Source organism: Nicotiana tabacum, chromosome 23 (genome assembly GCF_000715075.1).
Source record: "Nicotiana tabacum cultivar K326 chromosome 23, ASM71507v2, whole genome shotgun sequence".
NCBI lineage: Eukaryota > Viridiplantae > Streptophyta > Magnoliopsida > Solanales > Solanaceae > Nicotiana > Nicotiana tabacum.
In genome coordinates this window covers 82,685,190-82,710,898 of record NC_134102.1, presented here as the reverse complement: position 1 = coordinate 82,710,898, position 25,709 = coordinate 82,685,190, and the positions used below count along the sequence as shown (strand labels likewise).

At 40.4% G+C, this 25,709-nt stretch overlaps 1 protein-coding gene across 1 annotated transcript in view; it reads left to right on the top strand.

The window, feature by feature from the left end:
* The window catches only part of LOC142177243 (uncharacterized), a 31,729-nt gene extending 6,331 nt beyond the window's left edge, over positions 1-25,398 (top strand). Inside the window, exons 2-6 of the mRNA XM_075245714.1 lie at positions 11,962-12,077; positions 12,987-14,550; positions 15,055-15,584; positions 24,766-24,850; positions 25,211-25,398. Of these exons, the coding sequence (XP_075101815.1) occupies positions 11,962-12,077; positions 12,987-14,550; positions 15,055-15,584; positions 24,766-24,850; positions 25,211-25,398 (2,483 nt within the window). The remainder of the gene's footprint in view (positions 1-11,961; positions 12,078-12,986; positions 14,551-15,054; positions 15,585-24,765; positions 24,851-25,210) is intronic.
* The last annotated feature ends 311 nt before the right edge of the window (positions 25,399-25,709 follow it).

Here is a 25,709-nt window from a genome sequence, read left to right as displayed (position 1 = left end):
AACCCGAACATATGCCCAAGTTCGAAATCATCATACGAACCTATTGGAGCCTTCAAATCCCGATTCTGAGGTCGTTTACTCAAAAGTCAAACCTTTGTCATTTCTTCCAACTTAAAGCTTCCGAAATTAGAATTTTTCCATCTGAATCAACTCTGAACTTTCCGAAATTCAATTCCGACCGCACGTACAAGTCATAATACCTGAAGCTAAGCTACTCAAGGCCTCAAACCGCCGAACGACGTACTAGAGCTCGAAACGACCGGTCAGGTCGTTATATTCTCCCCTACTTAAACATGCATTCGTCTTCGAACGTGCTAAGAACTGCTGCAGAGTTGTCCAAAATCACTGTTTAACACCTCGTGCACCTACCCGTTCCACCACATTCTAGTTGAACACATTAGTTCGAGCTGGACTGAAAATCCTCCCTATAACCTTAGCTAACAAGCTTTAGAACCAAGTTCCAACTTCTGAATTTCTTTACAAGACCTCATTCTAACACACGAACACCGTACCAATCGCCATGAATTATACCAAAACATGATCATACACCTATGCCGAAATCACACCATGCACCACATAAGTCGGTTGCCCATAATAACATCCTCCGACCACAATAGCTGTAATTTCACGAATCTGATGTCCGCAATACATCTCATGACGTATATAATCCTTTTCCAAATCTCACAATACTGCCACAATGAAAAAGACGTGTAGAAACTCATAACCACCTACCGAATCAATAATTCATGGAGTCTCTCCTCCTGACAAAAACCATTACCTTATTCTGAACTGAATAACGATATTTTCTCTTTAATGTACCTTATATAAATCTGGTTGCGCTTATTTCAGGTCCAATAATCTCGTCTCACCCCGTACAAGCTTCTCAGGCAATAAGCCATCTCAGACACTGCCAAAAATCTTATATGTCGCCCACAATGCGCCAACAAGATATAATTCGAATGTGATACATAATGAAGAATAATCTCTGGGGAAGGACTACCCAGCATGCGTAACGAATAAAACGGCCGAATAGATGTCGTGAACCCACCTCAGGTGTGAAAAACAAGACACACAAAATAAGTGTAAGGAGATATGCTCAACATCTCGTTGTTACGGCATGCAACCCGATCCACATAACATGCCCGTGGCTGCGTGCCACCCGATCCACACATAAAAATCACGATGAAAACACACATACCAAGCCGTAACGCTTAAAATTACGAAAAACCCGAATATCGACCACGAGCACGCCAAGTGCATAATACCAAATCTTGGGGAGAAGGATAGCACCATATGTTATGAAACCCAAGCACAACTAAGGTGCAATGATGACCTGCATCTTGAGAGCCACCTGCTCACATAAAACCACGAGCTACATGGGACCTCAACACGCGTGCGAATAATCAAGCCGCCTCACAACCCACATGGCATAATAGAGATTTATATGGAATAGCCGACGACAGGCATAATATCCAATGCCTGACGAATCCTCCGTAAGCAATGCTTATGACGAATGAACACATCTGACCTGACGTAGAGCACACACTCACATTAGGCCCACTAATGGACCTTTAACTTTCCAAAGATCCACAATGGACCTATTCATGACACATAAGAATAGCCGCCCAATCCGGGACGAACTCACACAGTCCACAACCCAAGGAATAGAATGCCTCTCAGGCATAAACTCTCGCATTAATGATAGTACCATAATCTTCATACTTGATTTCAATCCTTAACAATCAAGTGACTAACATGTCACACTGATACAGATCTCCCAGTGGGATACTCTCACATGACCTTTCGCACCAGTTAGCAAGGTCTGCATATCCATACCACCAACCATTCTAATCTATAAAGTAATTCACAATCCGCAACTCAATACACAATGCCTCTTCCACATAACACCATTCTCAGGCGACATTAAGATAACGCCAGCTTACTCTAAACATCTGAATTCTTCCCTGCTTATCCGAGCTCGTGACATTCTTATCAATACCGAACTGCAACCTTGATCCTCAACTTCCAATTCCCATGCCGCTCACTGCACCTATCATGCTGCTACGCGACAATACACGCATTTACCATAACCCTTGAATTACTAGTGGAATAACTACTTCATTGGCTAGAAACTTTTCACTTAACTCATTTCAGAAGAACCAATGCAACACGCAACTGAATTCCCAAACCACAGAAAATACAACCTCAAGTTGTGATCTAAACTGTCATAACTCTTCCGGAATCCATTTACATAACAAAACAAAATGGGCAGCCCGGTGCACTAAGCTCCTGCTATGCACGGGGTCCGGGGAAGGGCTGTACCACAAGGGTCTATTGTACGCAGCCTTACCCTGCATTTCTGCAAAAGGTTATTTCCACGGCTTGAACCTGTGACCTCCTGGTTACATAGCAACAACTTTACTAGTTACGCTAAGGCTCCCCTTCCCAATGGAAATCAAATACTTCCCAAATCAATCAGGTCATAGTGGATATTAAGTCCGCACGTACAACCACAAACTACATGTATGAATTCACTCGCCGAAGGAACTGATCATTGCCACAATCATGCCGACTCAACCATTATTAACCGACCCAACTTCTCTCAATGTACTCTTGACCTGGCTTAGAAATATAATAGCTCCATTCACAACATAATGAACTCAATCTGAACTCATCCCGAGTGACTCGAATCGCGAGACCACATCGTCTCAATACCCATGAATCATCTCATACCTCCTTACGCGCACAATAGCATCTTTAACTGGCACACCCGTTCTGCAAGACCTTCTGCGAAACCGAAGCTATCTCTTCCCTTCCTCTAATACTGCATCGTATACCCGATGATAACGTAGAACATTCCAAGTCCCATTCATAATCCACTATGAAAACTCGATCCTTAACCATACAACAAGCCCGAAATTCTTAGGCACTGCAATTTAATTCTGGAATCCACTTGAACAGTTGTTGAGAGTCAACCACTCCGACCTGGTCCCGAATATAACCAAACTTCAATGCTCTGCTAGCACATGAACACCCCTTCAAAGAGGCGACCGGCTGAATTCTTTTCCTTGTACATTACATCCACAAGAAATATAAACTCTGGGTCTTCCCGAAACCTGCACCTTAATCGATAAGGTAAAGTATAGCACACATTCATCAAGTTTTTTTGCTGAATTACCCCTGATGGTTCCTTTTCTTAGTCATAAGTAATCCACCAACGCATTGATAACCAGAAACCGCACAAGCAGACAACCACGTGATCCACTCGTAGACGATGGGGCTCCCCAACTTAGCTTTAAGCTACCATCATATAATGTAGAGCCCATAACGATTCCTCCTTCTTATTTACCATGATCCTGTACTGTTAACCCGCCAAATTTCTTGAAGTCTTTTGTTAAGCTTTTCATGAACATTCCGAATCATCAGTCACAATTACATATTCGACCTCATACCGGGTAGCAAGTAGTATTCCTTGCAGAAGCTTCATCAATATCATGCAACTGCTAACCTGCTCACATGAGATAATCCACTTGTGGAATTCCTTACCGACATCTTCCAACGACGCTGCACTGGGTACAACTACCACAAAATCAAAAAATTCTCCTGAGCTCATACTCGCCCACCAGCTGTATAAGTATGCTTCTTCCCTATTGACATCAACTGAAAGTTCAACAATACCTTCCGAACTCAAGTCATATTACATCTGGAACGATCATCAAATCTTCACATGTCACGACCCAAAACCAACCGTCGTGATAATGCCTATCGTGGAACTAGGCAAGCCAACTACTTAACCAGGTCAACCAAATAAAATCTTTAAAAATTAAACGGAAGTAGTTAATATTTAAGAAAAACCATTTTAAAACCGAAATAAAACCATAACGCAATACAAATCTCTCCCAAAACTGGGGTGTCACCGAGTACATGAGCATCTATACCAGGATATAGCCTACTACAATGTTTGAGGAATAAGAACTGAAATACAAATAAAGATAATGAAGGAGAGGTAGCTGCGAATGCCATGCAACTACCTCGATAGTCTCTGAGATCCTGACTCCTCACTCAGCAGCCGCTATAACCGGAAGCACCTGGATCTGCATACGAGATGCAGGGTGTAGCGTGAGTACAACCAACTCAATAAGTATCAAATCCAAACTTTGGACTGAAAGTAATGACGAACTCAACCGGCACAGTTCAATATAGAATTAACAGTTCAGAAATGTAGACATGCTTTCAAGTTTGTTAGATATCTCAAAACAGTAAAATGGATCAAATTTGAATAATATGAAGAATATAACTCTTGTACTTCTACATGCCAATGCACATGCTGTATATGACACGCCATGCTGACAACCTCATGTGCTCACACTCTCAAATGCTAAATCATTCAGTACTGTATATTGCCCATACGGCCCAGGGAAGATCCATCCCGGAATATATACATCACTGACTATCAATCACCAAGTACTGAGTAGGGACAATCCAGCCCGTGGGGAATATCCATCCCCAGGTATATAATGCTTCGGACAATATCCATGTCGAGGGAAGATCCATCCCTCAATATAATTAATCGCGTTCACTGGGGGTGTGTGCAGACTCCGAAGGGGCTCCTTCAGCCCAAGCGTTATCATAATCAGTATAACTATTGCGGCGTGCAGCCCGATCCTATAAATGTCACTCATAATCTGGCCCTCTACCTCACTCAGTCATCAATCTCTCCAGTTTCTCTCTCACGGGCTCATAGTGTCATGATACTAGCCCGAAAATAATGATATGATGTATCAATAAATAACAAGAGAGACTGAGATATGCTATGAAATGAATGAATATAACTGAGTACAGAATATCAATGAAATCAGTAAGACAACAGTAAGAAATGACCACTATGGGTCCCAACAGTACCGGCATAATGACTAAATATGATATCTAGCATGAGTGACAGCTCAATTACTTTATCACATGATGAAAATACAGATATCAACAAGATAGAACTACTAGACAGTGCCGTGGAATCGACCAGGTCATAATTTTCACGGTGCATACCCGCACGCCCATCACTTGGCATGTGCGTCACCTCAATACCAATTACATAACACATATATTCGAGGTTTCGAACCCTTAGAACCAAATTTAGAAGTGTTAACCTCAATTCGGGCAAAACTCTACTCCAACACGCCTTTGCCTAAAAAATCGACCTCCAAATGATCCGAATCTAGCCACAAGCAGTACAATACAATCAATATGGCTAAAGGAATCAATTCTATAAGAAATTACGAAGCTATAACTCAAACATCCGAAATTAGCTCTAAACAGGCCCCTAGGCCCACATCTCGAAATATGAAAAAAATTACAAAATCCGAAAGCCCATTCACTCCCGAGTCTAGTCATACCAAATTCATCAAAATCCGACACCAATTGGTTATTCAAATCCCCAAATTCAACTCTCCAAATCCCTAGCCTCAAACCCCCAAATTACACCTCAAAAACACACCAACTAGGTGGAAAATCAATGGGGAAACATAATTATTGAAGAAAGATGAACACAAGGAACTTACCTCAAGAATTCCCTTGAAAATCCTCTTAAAAACCTCCAAAATCCGAGCTCAAAACATTAGAAATGATGAAAATCTCGGAACCCTCGCTTATATAGTGTCTGCTCAGGCTTTCCGTACCTGCGACCACTTACCCGCATCTGCGGCTTCGCGGGTGCGACCAAGTCACCCACTTCCGCGAAGGGTTCCACTCCTGTGGACCAAAATCCCGCTCCTGCGGGCTCGTTTCTGCAAGGAAATGTCCGCTTCTGCGGAGTCCAGTCCACAGTCCACTTCCGCTTCTGCAGTCCTACTACCGTATTTGCGGTCACGCAAGTGCGGGAAAACCATCTCACCTTTGGCCATCTGCTGCCTCACCATAAACTCCTCATCTGCGCTACCCTATCCGCATCTACACCAGCAGCCTTCAAACTTCAGCAACTTCAAACCTTGGTCCGTTAACCACCGGAAATCAACCCGAGGCCCCCGGGACATCAACCAAACATACCAACAAGTCTTAAAACATCATACGAACTTAGTCGAGTCTTTAAATCACCTCAGACAACATCAAAAACATGAATCACACCCCAATTCAAGTCTAATGAACTTTGAAATTTCCAAATTCTACAAACGATGCCAAAACCTATCAAATCACGTCTGATTGACCTAAAGCTTTGCACACAAGTCATAAATGACACTACGAACCTACTCCCACTTCCGGAAATCCAATCCGACTCTGATATCATAAAGTCTACCCCCAGTCAAATATTACAAAATTCCAACTTTTGCCATTTCAGGCCTAATTCTATTACGTACCTCCAAATCACAATCCGGACACGCTCCTAAGTCTAAAATCCCCCAACGGATCTAACGGAAACATCAAAATTCAAATCCGGGGTCGTTTACACATAAGTCAATATCCGGTCAACTTTTCCAACTTAAGCTTTCCATTATGAGACTAAGTGTCTCAATTCATTCTGAAATCTCTCCGGACCCGAACCAACTAACCCGATAAGTCATATAATAGCTATAAAGCACAAATGAAGCAGTAAATGGGGGAACGGGACTACAACTCTCAAAACGACCGGCCGGGTCGTTACATCACACCCCTCTTCATTTCAAGTAAATTTTTTTTTGCCGTATTCGATCTTTCTCTATACACCAACCACCATCCTAACTAAAATTCGTAGACCAAATCACCTTCCATCACGATTCCCAAAATCACTCTAAACTCTCTCAAAGCACGCGACTATCATGCCACGGAATCCATAGGCTAATCTGCCACTCTCAATTCGGTTAAACCATCTCTTTTAAGCAACTTCTCAATCTCTGCTTTTCATGCTTGACTTTCTAGTACTTCAACAACCGTGAAGCACTTCCCGCCATGTCCTCCCTCATACTTTGTTACCCAAATGTTGCATCAAACCAAAATCTATCTCTGTAGCACCTGAACCAATAGATTGTTACCGACTCTATAGCTCTTCGAAGATCATCTCCCTCGAGCCATCAACATTAGAAATACCAATTCGATTCTGAACCGCTTAACACCGCTATCTCTGACAACCGCCCCTCAGGCACCATTTCGCAACACTCTGCTCCGAAGGAAAAATCAAAGGAGACCATAACACCGATGAACCATAATGCGTTCAAACAAGGATGACGACACCGCATCACAATGAAAATTTCCAACACGCTCGAAGATATCAAGTCTCGTCGTTACTCTATCAACCAAAATCTAAACATCCATCTTTAGTTTGCCTTTCCTTGGCTGGAATTAAATATTGAACCTCTAAATCATCTACTGATAAATCCTCCTTTTAAATCATTCTCAACCTCGACACATAAACAAGCACCTTACCATTACACCAACACAGTGTGATAACAATGCCTGAACATCATAATGATCTGCACATAGCCTCGAAACCATAGGAAATACATATACTGGGCTGAAACGACAGTACATTATTCCGCAAGGCAATAACAATAGTCTGCCCGAATACGCAGGGAGAAACATCTTGCACCATGTCTGCAGTACCACTACAACTCCTCGACACCCAATTGATAAGAAGCGCTTCGCGTCGCATAAGATTGAGTAGGAAGGAATTAAAGGCACAAGCCTCAATGGAATCAAACCGCACGATGAGGAAATAAAGAAGGGAAGTGCTCCTAACAGGCCTGTAGCCTCTCGAAGATAAGTACAAACATTTCTGTACCGATCCGCAAGACTCTACTAGACTTGCTCATGACTCGTGAGACCTAAGTGAACCTAACGCTCTGATACCAAGCTGTCACGATCCAAAATCTACTATAGGTCGTGATGGAGCCTAACACCGCCGTCAGGCAAGTCAACGGTAATTTACCAATTTAATTTCTCATTTTAGTATTTTGAAATCATAATTTTCCTTAACTGAACAGTATAAAATTGAATTTATAGAGTAAATGAAAATATTTACATGAACCACAATAATTAATAACAAGAAGGAACCCCCAAAACCCGGTGTCACAAGTGCATGAGTATTTTCTATGAAGCACAACAACAATACAACATCTGCCCAGAATATAAATAAGACAGGATAAAATAACTAGTACGATGGAGACTCGGTGGACTGCAATGCGTATCCTGGGTTGCAGCTCACATAAAGTATCCTCAACAGATGCGCCTACGCGCCAAGATGATCATCTAATGAACCTATTAGTTCCTGCACATTTAGTGCACAAGTGCAGCATGAGTACGTAAATCAATGCGTACCCAGTAAGTATCTAGCATAACCTCGGAGAAGTAGTGATGAGGGATCGACATCGACACTTACTAGAGGTCCAAATAAATAACATGATAATTCATAACAGATATGATGTGCACAACAATATGGGAGTAAATCTGAAATTTCAAAATTTTCCAATTATTTCTTTTAACGTATAAATTTCTCGATCTTGCAATCTACCTTAATAGCTCAAAAATTGCCAAGTGCCAATACTAAATAAATAAGGAATACCATAAAATGCCGGACATCAGTGGAAGGTTTATCTCGTGAACATTCACACTACTAGCGATATAACGCACGATTTCGTCGAGGTCATTCGTCCCGATCCAGAATAACGTGTACACTACCGAGGGACGTGCGACACGATCCATAGATACATCTATATACTACCGAGGCATTCGGCCCTCTCCACAAGAAAAGGAAGGAAGTTACCAAATTACGAGACATGTATTTACAATACCATACATGGGTACAAAATGAATATAATCTTTACCGTTTCTCAAATAACTCGCCCACAACTCAAAGTGTTAAGGCATGGCCTAGTATTTGATGTTTGGCATATTTCGATATGTGTTGATGTTACTTTGCCCATGTTTTAACCACTTTTTGATGTTATTTAATCTTTAAAACACCCAACATGGTATAATTATTGGTTTGATGACTAATTAAGTTATGTGTGACGATTTAAGGTGTTCGGAGTGCAAAATATGAAGAAAAGGTGGTTTAGCCAGAGGAAGAAGGGTTGGATACGTCGCATCCAACCTAGGAAAACATCATCCTGCATGCAACCTTAGCAGTGAAGTTGGGCCATAGCGTCCGCCATCGCGTGCGAAACTGGGAAGTAGAAGAGAAGGCTGGATGCGTCGCGTCCACCATCGCGTGCAAAGCTGAGAAATAAAGGACAAGGTGGATGCGTCGCATCCACCTTCGCAGAAAAAAATTGAAATGGAGGACAAGGTGGAAGCGTCGCATCCACCTTAGCATCAATCCCTGAAGCCGAATTGGACTAGGAATAGGAGAGCTTTGGCCCACGACTTTTGTACGCAATATATAAGCTAAAAGCGCCTCTTTTAGGTTATCTAACATATTGGGAAGGGGGAAAAAGGCACGAAAAAGTTGTGGAGGCCGGAATTCATCGAGTTTCATCTTTCTCCCACCAAACTTAGTAATTTTTATGTTTCTTTATATGATTTGTTGTTTGGCTACCATGTCTATGTGGAGCTAAACTTCACGTTCTAGGGTTGTGGTTCTTTCATGACTATTGTTATTCGGATATTGATTTTGACTTCTTGATTTATCATATTAGTTATTTATTCAATCTTGCACTTAATTATTTAATTGCTTGATCACCAATTGAATATTATCTACGAATCTAGAATTGAACTCGAAAGTGGGAATTCTATATTGCATATAGGATTGAGTAGGGCAAGTTCTTGAACTCGGGCATCGGGGAACAGATTCGTAGTTAGGATAGACATATACCTAATTGCCTTGCTTGGTTGATTTACAGGAATTATAAATGCGTTCTTGTTGATTCTAACTCCATAGACATATAGGCGTTAGGTTAGCTTGAATAGGCGAGTAAGAACTCGACAGATTCTTATGAGCATTAACCCTGTCAACCAATAAGCTAGATAAATTAGTCGGTCAATTCAATTGAAGAATACAATAGGATTGTTAGATAGCCCATAACCCTAGATCGTTTTCATTACATTGATATCATTAAAAATCTGCTCTTTCTCTGTTCAAAGTTTATTATTTATATTTTTCATATTTAATTAGTTTAGAATAAAATATTTTTAGATTTAATTCTTGTTTAGATAATTAGGATAGTCTAATTTAGTTAATAGTTAATCATAAGTCCTCGTGGGTTCGACATCCGACTTTTAGTCACTTTATTACTTGACGACCGCGTATACTTGCGTGAGTGTGTTTGGTCGCAACAAGTTTTTGGCGCCGTTGCCGGGGACTTAGAAATTAGCTACGTGACTAAGTTAAGCTTTTATTAGATATTTGTTTTCAAGTTTTAATTTTCAGTTTGCCTGGTTTGTGTCAACGCAGGGTTTTCTCTCGAATGCAGAGGAGTAGAATTGCAAACAACCTCATTCCTCTTGATCCAGAAATCGAACGAACACTACATAGAGTGAGAAGGGAACACGAAGCTAGAACGAGAATAGAAAGAGATTTGGACATCGCAGTCCAACCACAGCCAATAGATATGGCAGGCAATGAAGAGCGTCCGGTAATTGAAGCCGCAAGGCCCAATCTTGCGAATATGACTCAGGCTATTGTGAAGCCTGATATCACTGGGCATTTTGAACTCAAACAGTACATGGTACAGCTGATTCAGTCCACAGGACAATATGTGGGTCTATCTCATGAGGACCCGCAGAGGCATATTTAGAACTTCTTGGAAATCACGGACACTTACAATTATCCGAACGTCTCCAAGGACTATGTCAGGCTGACACTATTCCCTTTTTCACTGTTGGGGGAAGCTAAAGAATGGTTGCAAAAGGAGCCCGCGAACTCTATCCACACTTGGGATGATCTAGCAAGGAAATTCCTGATCAAGTTTTTCCCAACTAAGAAGACAAAGTCGTTGAGGAGCCAAATTCTTGGGTTCCAACAACGGGATGGCGAGACACTTCGTCAAGCTTGGGAAAGATACAAGAAGCTACTCAGAGACTGCCCGCATCATTGTCAAACTGATGAGGTATTGGGTCACACTTTTGTTGATGGGTTAGATGAAGCATCAAAGATGAATCTTGACTCAGCTTGTGGGGGTAGTTGCATGGCAAGACCGTATAGTGAAATACAACTCTTGCTAAATAATTTCACTGCTAATGACCATAATTGGCAAGGAGAGGGGGATTCACGAAGGGGAATTAAACAGAAGGCCGCCGGTTTGATTGAGCTTGATGACTTTTCCGCCATGAGAGCCGATATAGCAAAATTGGCAAATCAGATGAATAGAATGACAACACAACAAATGCAACATGTACAGCAGATGTTTATTTGTTGCGAACTATGCGGAGACAGTCATATGATTGACATGTGCCCCACGAATCCTGAATCTATATACTATGTGGGGCAACAAAATAGAGGTCCTATGAATCAACATGCGCAATATGGGAACACTTACAACCCAAACTGGAGGAATCATCCTAACTTCTCATGGGGCGGAAGTCAACAGAATCAGTATAGGCCTCAAGGGAATTTTACTCAACCTCAGAAGCCACCCCAACAAATGGAAGAAAGTACGAATGACTTGCTGAAAAAGTTGTTACTAGACAATCAACAGCTCAGGACCGATTTCAGAAATCTTGAGAGGCAAATGGGGCAGTTAGCAGCAAACCAAAATACTAGACCTACAGGCTCACTTCCCAGTGATACAGAGAAGAACCCTCAAATTAATGCAGTTACACTTAGAAACGGGAGGGAACTAGAGGAAGTGCCAAGGAAGATAAAAGAAAAACCTATACTTGGGGGGGAGTTGACACCTAAGGCAACACAAGAGTCAAAGGAAGATGATGCAAGTTCAAAGCGAATAGAGGTTACAAGGCCACCACCACCTTTCCCCCAAAGATTGCAGAAAAGGAATGACGATCGCATGTTCAACAAATTTCTCTCCATGTTGAGTCAGGTTCAATTAAATATTCCATTAGTGGATGTACTTCGTGAAATTCCAAAGTACGCTAAGTACATAAAAGACATAGTGGCTCATAAGAGGAAATTGACTGAGTTCGAGACGGTTGCACTTACTGAGGAGTGCACATCAAGGGTCCAAAACAAGCTTCCCCAAAAGCTTAAGGACCCTGGCAGCTTCACCATTCCAGTACAAATCGGTAATATTAACGTGGGACGTGCTCTGTGTGATTTGGGTGCAAGCATAAATCTGATGCCGTTATCCTTGTTTAAGCAATTAGGTCTGGGAGCTCCGAGACCAACCACCGTGATGTTGCAATTAGCTGATAGGTCCATAGCCTACCCCGAAGGAGTGATTGAAGATGTGCTGCTGCAAATTGGAAAATTCATCTTCCCAGCTGACTTCATTATTCTAGACTTCGAGGCTGATGAACAAGTTCCAATCATATTGGGACGACCTCTCTTGGCTACTGGCGATGCAATAATTAAAGTGAGAGAAGGGAAAATGATTATGAGAGTGGACAACGAGGAGGCAGTCTTCAATGTCTACAAAGCAATCCAACTCCCCCGCCACTATGAGGAGCTCTCTATGATATCTGTGGTGGAGGTGGATGAGAAACTTCTTGACACGAGTGTATATCTAGGCGACTGTTTAGAAAAAGCAATCATGATGTTTGATAGCTTGGAGATGGATGATGAGGTTGAGGAGATGAAGGGAATCCTAGATACATCATGTGGTTACATGCAAGGAATAATCCCGTTTGAGCCCCTGAATAGGCCAAGTGGCCCCCCACCAAAGCCGTCAATTGAAAAAGCTCCAAATTTGGAACTTAAACCCCTACCCCCTCACCTTCAATATGCTTATTTGGGAAGTTCTGACACTTTACCTGTTATTATTTCTACTCACTTGTCTAAATTACAGGAAGAAAAGCTATTAAGGGTGCTACGTGAGCACAAGCGAGCAATTGGGTGGACAATGTCTGACATTAAAGGCATTAGTCCAGCTTTCTGCATGCACAAAATCCTCATGGAGGACGGACACAAGCCAAGTGTAGAACACCAACGCCGACTATATCCAATCATGAAAGAAGTGGTAAGGAAAGAAGTGATTAAGTGGCTTGATGCAGGTATTGTATTTCCAATCTCTGATAGTAAATGGGTAAGCCCCGTTCAATGTGTGCCGAAGAAAGGGGGGATAACCGTAGTAGTTAATGAAAATAATGACTTAATTCCTACAAGAACTGTAACTGGATGGAGAATTTGCATAGATTACAGAAAACTGAACAATGCCACCCGGAAAGACCACTTTCCCCTTCCTTTTATTGACCAAATGCTTGATAGATTAGCTGGCCAGGAATACTACTGTTTCCTGGACGGTTATTCGGGGTATAATCAGATTACTATAGCCCCAGAAGACCAAGAGAAAACTACATTTACATGTCCTTATGGCACGTATGCGTTCAAGAGAATGCCCTTCGGTCTTTGTAATGCACCTGCGACTTTTCAAAGGTGTATGATGGCTATTTTCACTGACATGGTTGAAAGATATGTAGAAGTATTCATGGACGATTTTTCTGTGTTTGGATGTTCTTTTGATAGTTGTTTGATGAACCTTGATAAAGTGCTAGCTAGGTGTGAAGAGACGAACTTGGTGCTAAACTGGGAAAAGTGCCATTTCATGGTACGTGAAGGTATAGTTTTGGGGCACAAGGTTTCAAAAGATGGTCTACAGGTGGATAAAGCAAAGGTGGAGACGATCGAAAAATTGCCCCCGCCGACATCCATCAAAGGCATTCGCAGTTTCTTGGGTCATGCAGGTTTTTATCGTCGTTTCATTAAAGATTTTTCGAAAATTTCTTCCCCTTTGTGCAGGCTTCTAGAGAAAGACGTTACCTTCAAGTTTGATAATGCATGTCTGAAAGCATTTGAGGAGCTGAAGGGAAGATTGGTGACTGCACCAATTATCATTGGCCCCGATTGGGCACAACCATTTGAGTTGATGTGCGATGCAAGTGACATAGCAATTGGAGCGGTGTTGGGGCAAAGGAGGGATAAAATCTTTCACTCCATTTATTATGCAAGCAAAACTATGAATCCAGCTCAGATGAATTATACAGTGACTGAAAAGGAGTTGCTTGCAGTGGTGTGGGCGTTTGACAAGTTCAGATCCTATCTAGTGGGAACCAAAGTCATCGTCTACACAGATCATTCAGCTATCAGATACCTATTTAAAAAGAAAGACGCCAAGCCGAGGCTGATTCGTTGGGTCCTCCTCTTGCAAGAATTTGACTTAGAGATCCGAGATCGAAAAGGGACAGAAAATCAAGTGGCCGATCATTTGTCCAGATTAGAGAGCCGGAACCATGTAGCTGAAGGAGGGTCAATTAAAGAAACATTTCCGGATGAGCAAATATTAGCAATCACCTCAGGTGAAGCCCCATGGTATGCAGATTATGTGAATTTTATCGCAAGTGGGGTAACGCCACTAGAATGGACAGCTGACAATAGAAGAAGATTCCTACATGATGTAAGGTTCTACGTGTGGGATGAGCCATTCCTATATAGGCAGTGTGTAGATCAGTTGGTGAGAAGGTGTGTTCCTGAGGAAGAGATGAAGGCTATACTACATGACTGCCATGCGTCACCATATGGAGGTCATCACGGCGGGGATAGAACCGCCCAAAAAGTGCTACAATCAGGTTTTTATTGGCCAAAATTGTTTAAGGATGCACATGCCTTCGTTAAAAATTGTGATAGATGCCAAAGAACTGGAACTATCACGAGGAAGCACGAGATGCCCTTGCAAAATATACTGGCGGTAGAACTTTTTGATGTTTGGGGGATTGATTTTATGGGACCATTCCCATATTCTAACGGACACAGATACATCTTGGTGGCAGTCGACTATGTTTCTAAGTGGGTAGAGGCCATAGCTCTTCCTACTAACGACGCAAAGGTTGTGGTAGGCTTTGTAAAGAAGCACATCTTCACACGTTTTGGGACCCCAAGAGTGTTGATAAGCGACGGGGGAACTCACTTTTGTAACAAACTGCTGAATAATATTCTTGCAAAATACGGAGTCAAGCACAAAGTTTCCACTGCCTATCATCCCCAAACGAGTGGTCAAGTAGAAGTTTCAAACAGAGAGGTCAAGCAGATTTTGGAGAAGACAGTAAGTATGAATAGAAAGGACTGGGCCGGGAAGCTGGATGACGCATTATGGGCATATCGCACTGCGTACAAGACCCCAATAGGCACTTCTCCGTACAGGTTGGTTTATGGGAAGGCCTGCCATCTGCCCGTCGAGCTTGAACACAAAGCATATTGGGCGATTAAAAAGCTAAATATGGAGATGGACTTGGCCGGTGAGAAGAGATTGCTACAACTCAACGAGCTTGATGAGTTTCGATTGCATGCGTATGAAAATGCCAAATTGTATAAAGAGAAGACCAAAAGATGGCATGATAAGCATATCCAACATCGTGAGTTTGAACCAGGTCAAGAAATTCTACTGTTTAATTCAAGGCTAAAGCTTTTTCCAGGAAAGCTTAAATCTCGATGGTCGGGTCCGTTTGAAGTGGTTAGTGTGAAACCTCATGGTGCGATAGAATTATGTGATAAGGGGTCCAATACGACATTCTTGGTAAATGGCCAAAGAGTAAAACACTATTGGGGTGGTGACATTGCACGTCACAAGACCACAATGGATTTAGTGGAGGCATGAAGAACATGTTGCGTCGTGCCGCGACGTTAAATCAGGCGCTTCTTGGGAGGCCACCCAAGTTAGTTAGTTTAGTTTTATTTTATTTTTAAATTTTTTTTTTCTTTCTTTTCGTAGGACATAGATCTTATTCAAAAAAAAAAAATAAAATAAAATAAAACTAAAAAGTTCCCCAGATATGAGAAAACGAGGCGGATGCGTCGCGTCCCCCTTAGCAAAAAAAAAAAAAAAATTTGACGGGCCAATTGCTCAAGGCAGTGAAGTCTGCCTATCGCGCCCGTATCGCGTCCGAAAATTTTTGAAGGAAGACAAGGGGATGCGTCGCGTCAAAGCTCGCACGCACAGGTAAGTAATATATATTTTAACACATCTTAAGATAACCTATTCGAAAAAAAATGTTTCTTGCGACGCATCCACTCGTCTCTTTTTGGCGACGCCTACGAACGCAGAACAGAATTCTCTCATCGAAATTGTAACGCATACAAACGCAATAAGCTCAAACGCGACAGGTACGCATCATCCTCTCCGTTCTTCCGTTGGCTTCTCTCCTAATTCGTCTCTCCTCCCTCCTTCAATGGTAGCAACAAGTAGGTTTTGCAATTTCAAGATTTTTAGGGCTGTCGTTCTTGGTAGTTGTAATGGTTGCAAGATGATAAACTATAATTCCCTTCATCTCGTCCAACTTTGGGAGGGTAGTTGCATTGCTCAACTGATAGAATGAACTAGGCACACTTGTTGCATACCACATATTCGACGAATTGTCCCTGAGGAAAATTTAGACGTCGGTGAAGTCTGAGTAACCGAGCAACATTGGTGTATGCTTGAGAATAAGTGTGGGGTCGAGTGAGGGGCTATGTGAAATTGAATTTTTGAAGAGAGTTATCACATACTTGCTGAAAGTCATGAGCTACAATTCCATGAAGAGTGAATGGCATGACTTTACGAATAAATTGAAGTCTGCAAGCTGTTGCAATTGCTTTCAAGCTGAACTTCGCTGTTTCATCTGCTAATTGTTGAATTCTTTGCATTGCAGGTACTTAGATTCGTAAAATGACAGCAGCGAGTAAACCATCCAAGCAACAAGACAAAGATGGTAACAAGCAACCGCCCAAAAAGCCTACCGGAAGGGCAGCGGGCGGTCCAAATCCACAGAAAAAAGGAAGCGGACGGAGAAGGAAATGGAACTGCTGCCTAGGCAGTTAAGTGATGATTCAGAGCAAGAGGAGGAGGAAACATTGGTCAGGAGGACAGTGAAGAAGGGTATTACACCAAGCAAAGGAATAGAGATACGAGAGCCTGTGACATACCAAAGAAAAGCTTCGAGAATGAGTGCTCCAACTGATAAAGGGAAGGAGAAGATTACTACAGAATCTGAATCCGATTCCGATTCGGACAATGACCACCTACAGGTCAACATGAGTGATGAAGACGAGGGTGAACCCATAGACCGAGTTGATTGGGAGAAATACTTTGTTAATGAGAAGGCATTCCGAGCCTATAAGAAGATACTGGTTTCAAAGAAGTATATTCCGGAAAAGCCGATAAATATCGGACCACTTAAGACAAAGTACTCAGAGTTTCTCAAGTCAATTCGAGAGGTGCAAAAATGGGGACCCATTCTGAAAGGTCATGGCAAAGCCAACCTCACCATTGTTAGAGAGCTTTACGCCAATTGGCGTCACGCAAGGGGAAACATTGTGCGAGTAAGAGGGGTAGATATTAATGTGTTAGCTGAAGCTCTGAATAACTTCTTAAGGGTGCCACACACACTCACAGACAGGTTTGACGCCATATGCAAAACACCAGATTATGCACACATTAAGTCTGTCCTATGCCCTACCAGGAAGGATGCAGAATGGAAGCATGGGAGTATGGAGTACCACTCTATAGCAAAGGAATTCATGAGTGCGTTAGCACGTGTGGCTCTAAATTTCATTTGTAACCGCCTGCTGCCATGCCAACATAAAACTGATGTCCCTCTTTACCGCGCACTCATATTATATGCTTTATTAAAGGGGATACCACTCAACTTCGGAGCCATCATGCATGATCAAATGCAGCGAACCAGGATGAATTACAAGTGGAGGCTGTTCTTTGCTAATACCCTAACGGTTTTTTTAACAGAGAGGGGAGTACTATGGGACAAGGAGAATGACGACATTGAGGCTAAAGCTCCAGGACCATATGATGTCACTCATGTTCTAGAGCCGAACAAGGGAAGGTCTTCTAAGCTCACCATCCAACAATTATTTGAGCATATGCAAGCAGATATGCAAGAGAACAGGGCTGAGCTGATAGCGACTCGTGTCGAGTTGAGTGCCACCAGGGATGAGTTGAGACAGACTCGTGCGGATCTAAGCCGAGTTCAGACCGAGCAGGCCACGATGATGAAGGAGATATCATTACTCCTCAGAGCTCTGGTTCAATGTGCAGGTACAGACATCTCCCAGCTGATTGCATCATCCACTGACGGACCATCCACTCCTGTTCCTCCCATAGTCACCGAGGCTCCACTCAACAGGCCTATTGAGGTCGCTGTAACACCTGATACAGAATCCGCACCAGTTGTTGATGATAGGAATGCTATGGATGCAGATGCTCCTCCACAGACTGCAGATGAGCCCTCCACCTTGACTTGAGGGAGTTCTTCTCACCCTACTTTACCTTGTTTGTGTGCGTTGGGGACAACGCACAGTCCTAAGTGTGGGGTGGGGGTGATTTATGTTTGATGTATGGATGAATGTACTAATATATTCACTGGATTAATGGCATAAAATAGCAGTAAATTCATCTATATGGAGTAACTATCAGTTTATCTATCAGTTTATCATTATTCAAAAAAAAAAACAAAAAAAAACAAAAAAAAAAAAAAATATATATATATATATATATATATATATATATATATATATATATATATATATATATATATATATATATATATAGTATCTTTGTAGATAGTAATAATCCCCTGTGGTTTTTCTTTGTGCCTCGGTTCTTTTCCATGGGATGTAGTTTGAACCGGGTAATTTTGTTTTCTTTTTAGAGTAGAGTAGGAATGTAGGAAATAAAAGGAGGAAGAATGATGAACCTAGGTGACCTTGACTTGGTTGATACCGGCATATTTAAGCTTTTACATATGTAATATCTTCCCTTCTCACTCTGAAATTATTGATGATGCCTTGTTAAAACGGATAGCATGTTTTGTGGCGCCTATTTCTCATTTTCTTGACTTGTGTTCACTTTGCGCTTAATGCTTAATATCTCGTTGCTCCGTGAATACTTGCATTGTTTGAGAGTCGGAATGTGACCGTCCTTAGCGAGTCATGTGCCATGTGTGGTGAGGTTTTTGTGTAGTCCATGTAGTGTACTTGTGTCTAGAACTTGCCCGGTATGTGAGTTGAAGCGAAATTTTAGGTGATGCTCGGTTTGAAAAATGATTTTAGGCTTTCTTTGATCTTTTTGAGCTTATTGCTTATCACAAATAGAATCTATCCCTAGTTAACCCTTTTGAGCCTGTAGACCTTTTATTTGGTACCCACATTACAAGCCTATACCCTTTTTATTCTTAATTGACATTGTTTTGATCCTTTTACCTCTTAAAGCACTTTAAGTGTTAGATGAGCGCTAAAAGAAGTAAGAAGGGACTAAGTGTGGGGTGACTTTTGAGTGGAACCAATGAAAGAAAGAAGGGTGCACTTATTTTGTAAAATAATACGCCACTAGCGAAGAAAAAAAAAAGAAAAATATAGAGGAATAAATTGTTGTCTTATTCTTGCTAGTGGGTATGAATTAAAGTAGTGCTTAAAGAAAGAGGAAATATTGTTGGGGTGATATTATTTGTGGAATTGAAGTGGTGTTGAAGAATTTGCGCTTAAGTTATTTGATGATGTGTTAAAGTGCTTAGGAGGTTGAGTCACTATTCCTAAAATATATCCTACCCGTCCCTTAGCCCACATTACAACCATGAAAAAGTCCTAATTGATTTTAGATCGAGCGAGCTTACATTAGTAGAGATTTACATTAAGGGCAAGCCTATGGTACCAACTACATGCATGTGACTTCTTTTGTGAGAGTGAGCGATTTTCTTTGTGAGCATGAGATTCGAATGTGTGGATTGATTCTACTCTCTCTGCTTTTGTTGTGAGGGCACATGGTTTCACGAGGGATAGGTAACGTTATTAGACTTCTCTATGATGTTGGTTGTTCAAGCCATGAGTGCATTGTGACATTGAGTCGGTTTTTGAGGTTAGGGTTGTTGTGAGCACGTTGTCTTTGTTCGAATATGTTTAAAGAAGGGCATAAGTAAAGGGAAGTGTATGTGATGCATAGTCTAGAGCCTAATTGTAGCAAATAACCACGGTCAGAGGTGCAGTGTGCTTTGAATGATAAGAGCTTAATTTTGTTTCGTCTACTATAGGATGGTTTGTTCGAGGACGAACAAAGGTTTAAGTGTGGGGTAGTGATGTTTGGCATATTTCGATATGTGTTGATGTTACTTTGCCCATGTTTTAACCACTTTTTGATGTTATTTAATCTTTAAAACACCCAACATGGTGTAATTATTGGTTTGATGACTAATTAAGTTATGTGTGACGATTTAAGGTGTTCGGAGTGCAAAATATGAAGAAAAGGTGGTTTAGCCAGAGGAAGAAGGGTTGGATGCGTCGCATCCAACCTAGGAAAACATCATCCTGCATGCAACCTTAGCAGTGAAGTTGGGCCATAGCGTCCGCCATCGCGTGCGAAACTGGGAAGTAGAAGAGAAGGCTGGATGCGTCGCGTCCACCATCGCGTGCAAAGCTGAGAAATAGAGGACAAGGTGGATGCGTCGCATCCACCTTCGCAGAAAAAAAATTGAAATGGAGGACAAGGTGGATGCGTCGCATCTACCTTAGCATCAATCCCTGAAGCCGAATTGGACTAGGAATAGGAGAGCTTTGGCCCACGACTTTTGTACGCAATATATAAGCTAAAAGCGCCTCTTTTAGGTTATCTAACATATTGGGAAGGGGGAAAAAGGCACGAAAAAGTTGTGGAGGCCGGAATTCATCGAGTTTCATCTTTCTCCCACCAAACTTAGTAATTTTTATGTTTCTTTATATGATTTGTTGTTTGGCTACCATGTCTATGTGGAGCTAAACTTCACGTTCTAGGGTTGTGGTTCTTTCATGACTATTGTTATTCGGATATTGATTTTGACTTCTTGATTTATCATATTAGTTATTTATTCAATCTTGCACTTAATTATTTAATTGCTTGATCACCAATTGAATATTATCTACGAATCTAGAATTGAACTCGAAAGTGGGAATTCTATATTGCATATAGGATTGAGTAGGGCAAGTTCTTGAACTCGGGAATCGGGGAACAGATTCGTAGTTAGGATAGACATATACCTAATTGCCTTGCTTGGTTGATTTACAGGAATTATAAATGCGTTCTTGTTGATTCTAACTCCATAGACATATAGGCATTAGGTTAGCTTGAATAGGCGAGTAAGAACTCGACAGATTCTTATGAGCATTAACCCTGTCAACCAATAAGCTAGATAAATTAGTCGGTCAATTCAATTGAAGAATACAATAGGATTGTTAGATAGCCCATAACCCTAGATCGTTTTCATTACATTGATATCATTAAAAATCTGCTCTTTCTCTGTTCAAAGTTTATTATTTATATTTTTCTTATTTAATTAGTTTAGAATAAAATATTTTTAGATTTAATTCTTGTTTAGATAATTAGGATAGTCTAATTTAGTTAATAGTTAATCATAAGTCCTCGTGGGTTCGACATCCGACTTTTAGTCACTTTATTACTTGACGACCGCGTATACTTGCGTGAGTGTGTTTGGTCGCAACAGTATTCATATATTTATTTCTAAATCAATTTCATTTATAACTTCATTTAATTAAGACAGCAACATGAGTTCAAATAATTCAAATATTACAAAATATGTTCCTAAGTCTACCCGGACATAAGTATGCTTTAGCTACGTACGGATTCTCGTCATCTCGTGCACACGTAGCACCCACAACTAGTTGCACATAATAATAAATATCAGCTAGGGGCTAGTTTCCCCCTCACAAGATTAGACAGGAGGCTTACCTCGCTCCGAAGTTCCATAACCGGCTCCAAAGCCTCTCTAACACATCAAACCAATGCCCGTCGATCCGAAACTATTCAAACAATGTGCAAACCAATCAAAATATATTCAAATACCCATAATTAATCAATTTAAATAATTTCCAACTCTGCTCGAAAAGTCGATAAAGACAACCCTCGGGCCTACGTGCCCGGATTCCTAATATTTTCGAAGATAAACTTTACCCATAACACCATAAACTAAAATATATAACTTATTCCAAATTCCATGTCCAATTTCGTGGTCAAAATCTAAAAATATCAAAATTTTAGGTTTTCTTCAAAATCCTATAATTTCCACCAATTTTCATGTTCCTATCCATGAATAATTAATGTATTTTAACTCACAATATGAAGGAATCACTTACCTATTGATGGGTGACGAAGAAGCTCATCCAAAAATCGCCCCAAGCTCGGCTCCTATGGAAGATTTGAGATAAAATAAGCCAAAACCCGTTTTGGCAAATTTATACACTGCCCAGGCGACCTTCATCGCGAACGCAGCACTGCCCTCACGTTCGCGAAGCTCAACAAACTCAGGACTCAAACTCTTCTCCGTGAACGCGAGGTTGGACTCGCGAACGCGATGCTTCACCAAGTTGCTCTATCGCGAGCGCGTCTGCTTCATCGCAGACACGAAGACCAATCTCCCCCAGGCCAACTTTTCCTTTCGCGAACGCAATGCCCCAATCGCGAACGCGTATCTTTGCCTGTCGAACCTTTGCGAACGTGTGCCCTCAGTCGCTAACGTGAAGCACAAATATCCAGCAGCCAAAAATCCTTCCTCGTGAACGCGATTACCCCTACACGTTCACGATGAACAACACTAGAACCAGCAACAGCAGCAACAAAACATCCAAACTTGGTCCGAATAACACCCGAGGCCCCCGGGACCTCGTCCAATCACACCAACCGGTCCCAATACCTAACACGAACCTGATCGAGGCCTCGAATCACATCAAACAATGCTAAAACCATGAATCTCACCCCAATTCATGCTTAGTGAACTTTAGAACTTTAAACTTCTACTTTCGATGGCGAAACCTACCAAATCAAGTTCGATTGACCTCAAATTTTGCACACAAGTTATAATTGACATTACGGACCAAATCCCACTTCTGGAATCGGAATCCAATCTTGATATCAAAAAGTTCACTTCCGGTCAAACTTCCCAAAAAGTCATCCAATTTCCAACTTTCTCCAATAGACGCCGAAACGAGCTACGAACTTCCAAATCAATGTCCGTACATGCTCCTAAGACCAAAATCACCATGCGGAACTATTCCCAGGCTTGAAATACCAAATGGACATCGATAACATCAAAATCCACTTCAATCCAAACTTAGGAAATTCTTAAACCTTCAAAATGCCAACCTTCCGTAACAAGCGTCAAAATACTCTCGGGCCACCCGATACTCAACCCGAACATACGCCCAAGTCCAAAATTATCATACAAATATATTGAAACTTTTAAAACCCTATTCCGAGGCCGTTTACTCAAAATTCAAATCTTAGTCAATTCTTCCAACTTAAAGCTTCCGAAATTAGAATTTTTCCATCCGAATCAACTATGAACTTCCCGAAATTCAATTCCGACCACACGTACAAGTCATAATACCTGAAGTGAAGCTACTCAAGGCCTCAAACTGCCGAACGACGTACTAGAGATCGAAACGACCGGTCGGTTCATTACAGCCTTTATATGCTAAGACAGGTTCTACGGGACAAAAATATTTTAATACATAAGATATAAAATTAGTTCAGAAAATTAAAGATAAAATAAAAAATATTCTTAATTTAAACATGCCCTTAGAAACAGACTATCTAATTATAGAATCATATGGAAGTTTTGAAAGATGGGGAGCAGTACTAAAAGCACAACCCAATAAATACAGTGATAAAAGTGAAGAGAAAATATGTGCTTATCAAAGCGGTAAATATAAAAAAAAAAAAAAAAAAGAAAGTAGGGGTGTTCATGGTTCGGTTTGGGTCGGTTTTTTCCTAAAAAGAAACCAAACTAAGTAAGTCGATTTTTTAAATATTGGAACCAAACCAAACCAATTTACTCGATTTTTTATCGATTCGATTTTTGTCGGTTTTTCGATTTTTTCGGTTTTTTGTCGGCTTTTTCTTAAATATGAGACTTACACTACCAAACACGTATTCCGACGAGTACATTTTCAATATAACACTATCAAACCAATTGCTCTTTGAGAAATCTATCATTTACCAAGATATATTGATGATAATTGACTCAAATAGTGATGAATAATTTAAGTAAAAATCGATTATTTTTAACATGAAATAAATTCTTGTACTTAATAAAAGAAAACTACCAATCAAACTAGAAGGCAAAGAATTAGATTATTACAATAGCAAAGAACTAGACTAAAAATACAAATGACTAATATGTACCATAAAATTTTAGAAACTTTATATAAAAATATACATATATATAGGTGTAATAATAAATTTAAATAGCTACTTTTATAGTCGGTTTGGTTCGGTTTTTTTTTATTAAAACCAAAACCAAACCAAATTTGATCGATTTTTAAAATTTAAAACCAAAACCAAACCAAACCTAAAAATATTGGTTTTTTTTTTTGTCAGTTTGGTTTGGTTTTCGGTTTGGTTCGGTTTTTCGAATTTTTATGAACACCCCTAATGAGCAGTATAGATGCAGAAATTTTAGTTGTAATATATGGACTAAATAGTTTCAAACTCTATATATTAAACAAACCAGAAATATTAATTAGAACTGACTGTGAAACTATAGTAAAGTTCTACCAAAAGATAAATGAAAAGAATAGCAGTAGAAGAAGATGGTTAAATTTCGTTGATACTATATCAATCTATAACATAATATTTGAACATATTAAAGGAAAAGATAATAACTTAGCAGACCAGTTAAGTAGGTTAAAAATTACTGTTAGCTAATAGACATATTTTGCATTGACAGCATGAGACCAACAACCCCAAGACTGAAGACAAGGGAAAAGACATCAAAGCCTCACCCTCAGACACGTATTCCCAGACAATGTTAGGTAATCTTTTATTTAAGCCAAAAATATTAGTAGAACAGACTAGTATGGATAGAATATATTTTGGAAAATATAATTTAATATTCTTTCCACCGTCAAATATGTCATTTAGAGTTTTAGCAGAATGTATAATAAATAGACCACAGAGATGCCTGGTAAACAATTTATGGATAGCATATAATTAAAAAGATACTAAATATTTTATAGCAGTTTTAAATGCTTTATGCCAATATTTTACAGACAAAATTCAAGAAATGTTTTTCAAATATTATGTAGTAATACATGGTAAGACCAATGTTATTTTCCAGACTTGGATAGAAGTTTTAGACTCCATAAAAGATTTAGAAAAACTTTTTTTTAAAGGTTTTAATGATTTCACTGAAGCATTAGACTATGCAAGAGGTATATTAGGACCAAATTATTATATTTCTCCAGAACTCATACAAAACCCAGAAAAAACTCCTCAATATAATATCCAAAAAGATACAGATAAGATAATTTTCTGCGATCATTGCTCCTCAATGACTGAAGCCTTCAAGAGACTCGATTAAAAAATGAGTCTTTAGTACAGGAAAAGGCAAGACTAATGGAGCAGGTTAATGTATTAGAACAAAGACTCCAAGCAGTAAAGTTTGAGTTAGCACAATCTCAGACTCAAGTGGTCTCTCAACTAAGGTATTATTCACATTTATTGAGTTCTCCATCTCAATCTCAAAATAAAATGGATGGGAAGGGTGTGCATTCTCCAATGAATGCAATGAAATCCACTGTATCGGATAGAGATACAACTAGTCTGATTCAAACAATAGCCGGTAAAGACTCATCAAATCCGTTTATGGTTGTCACTTTGCCAAAAAGTAAA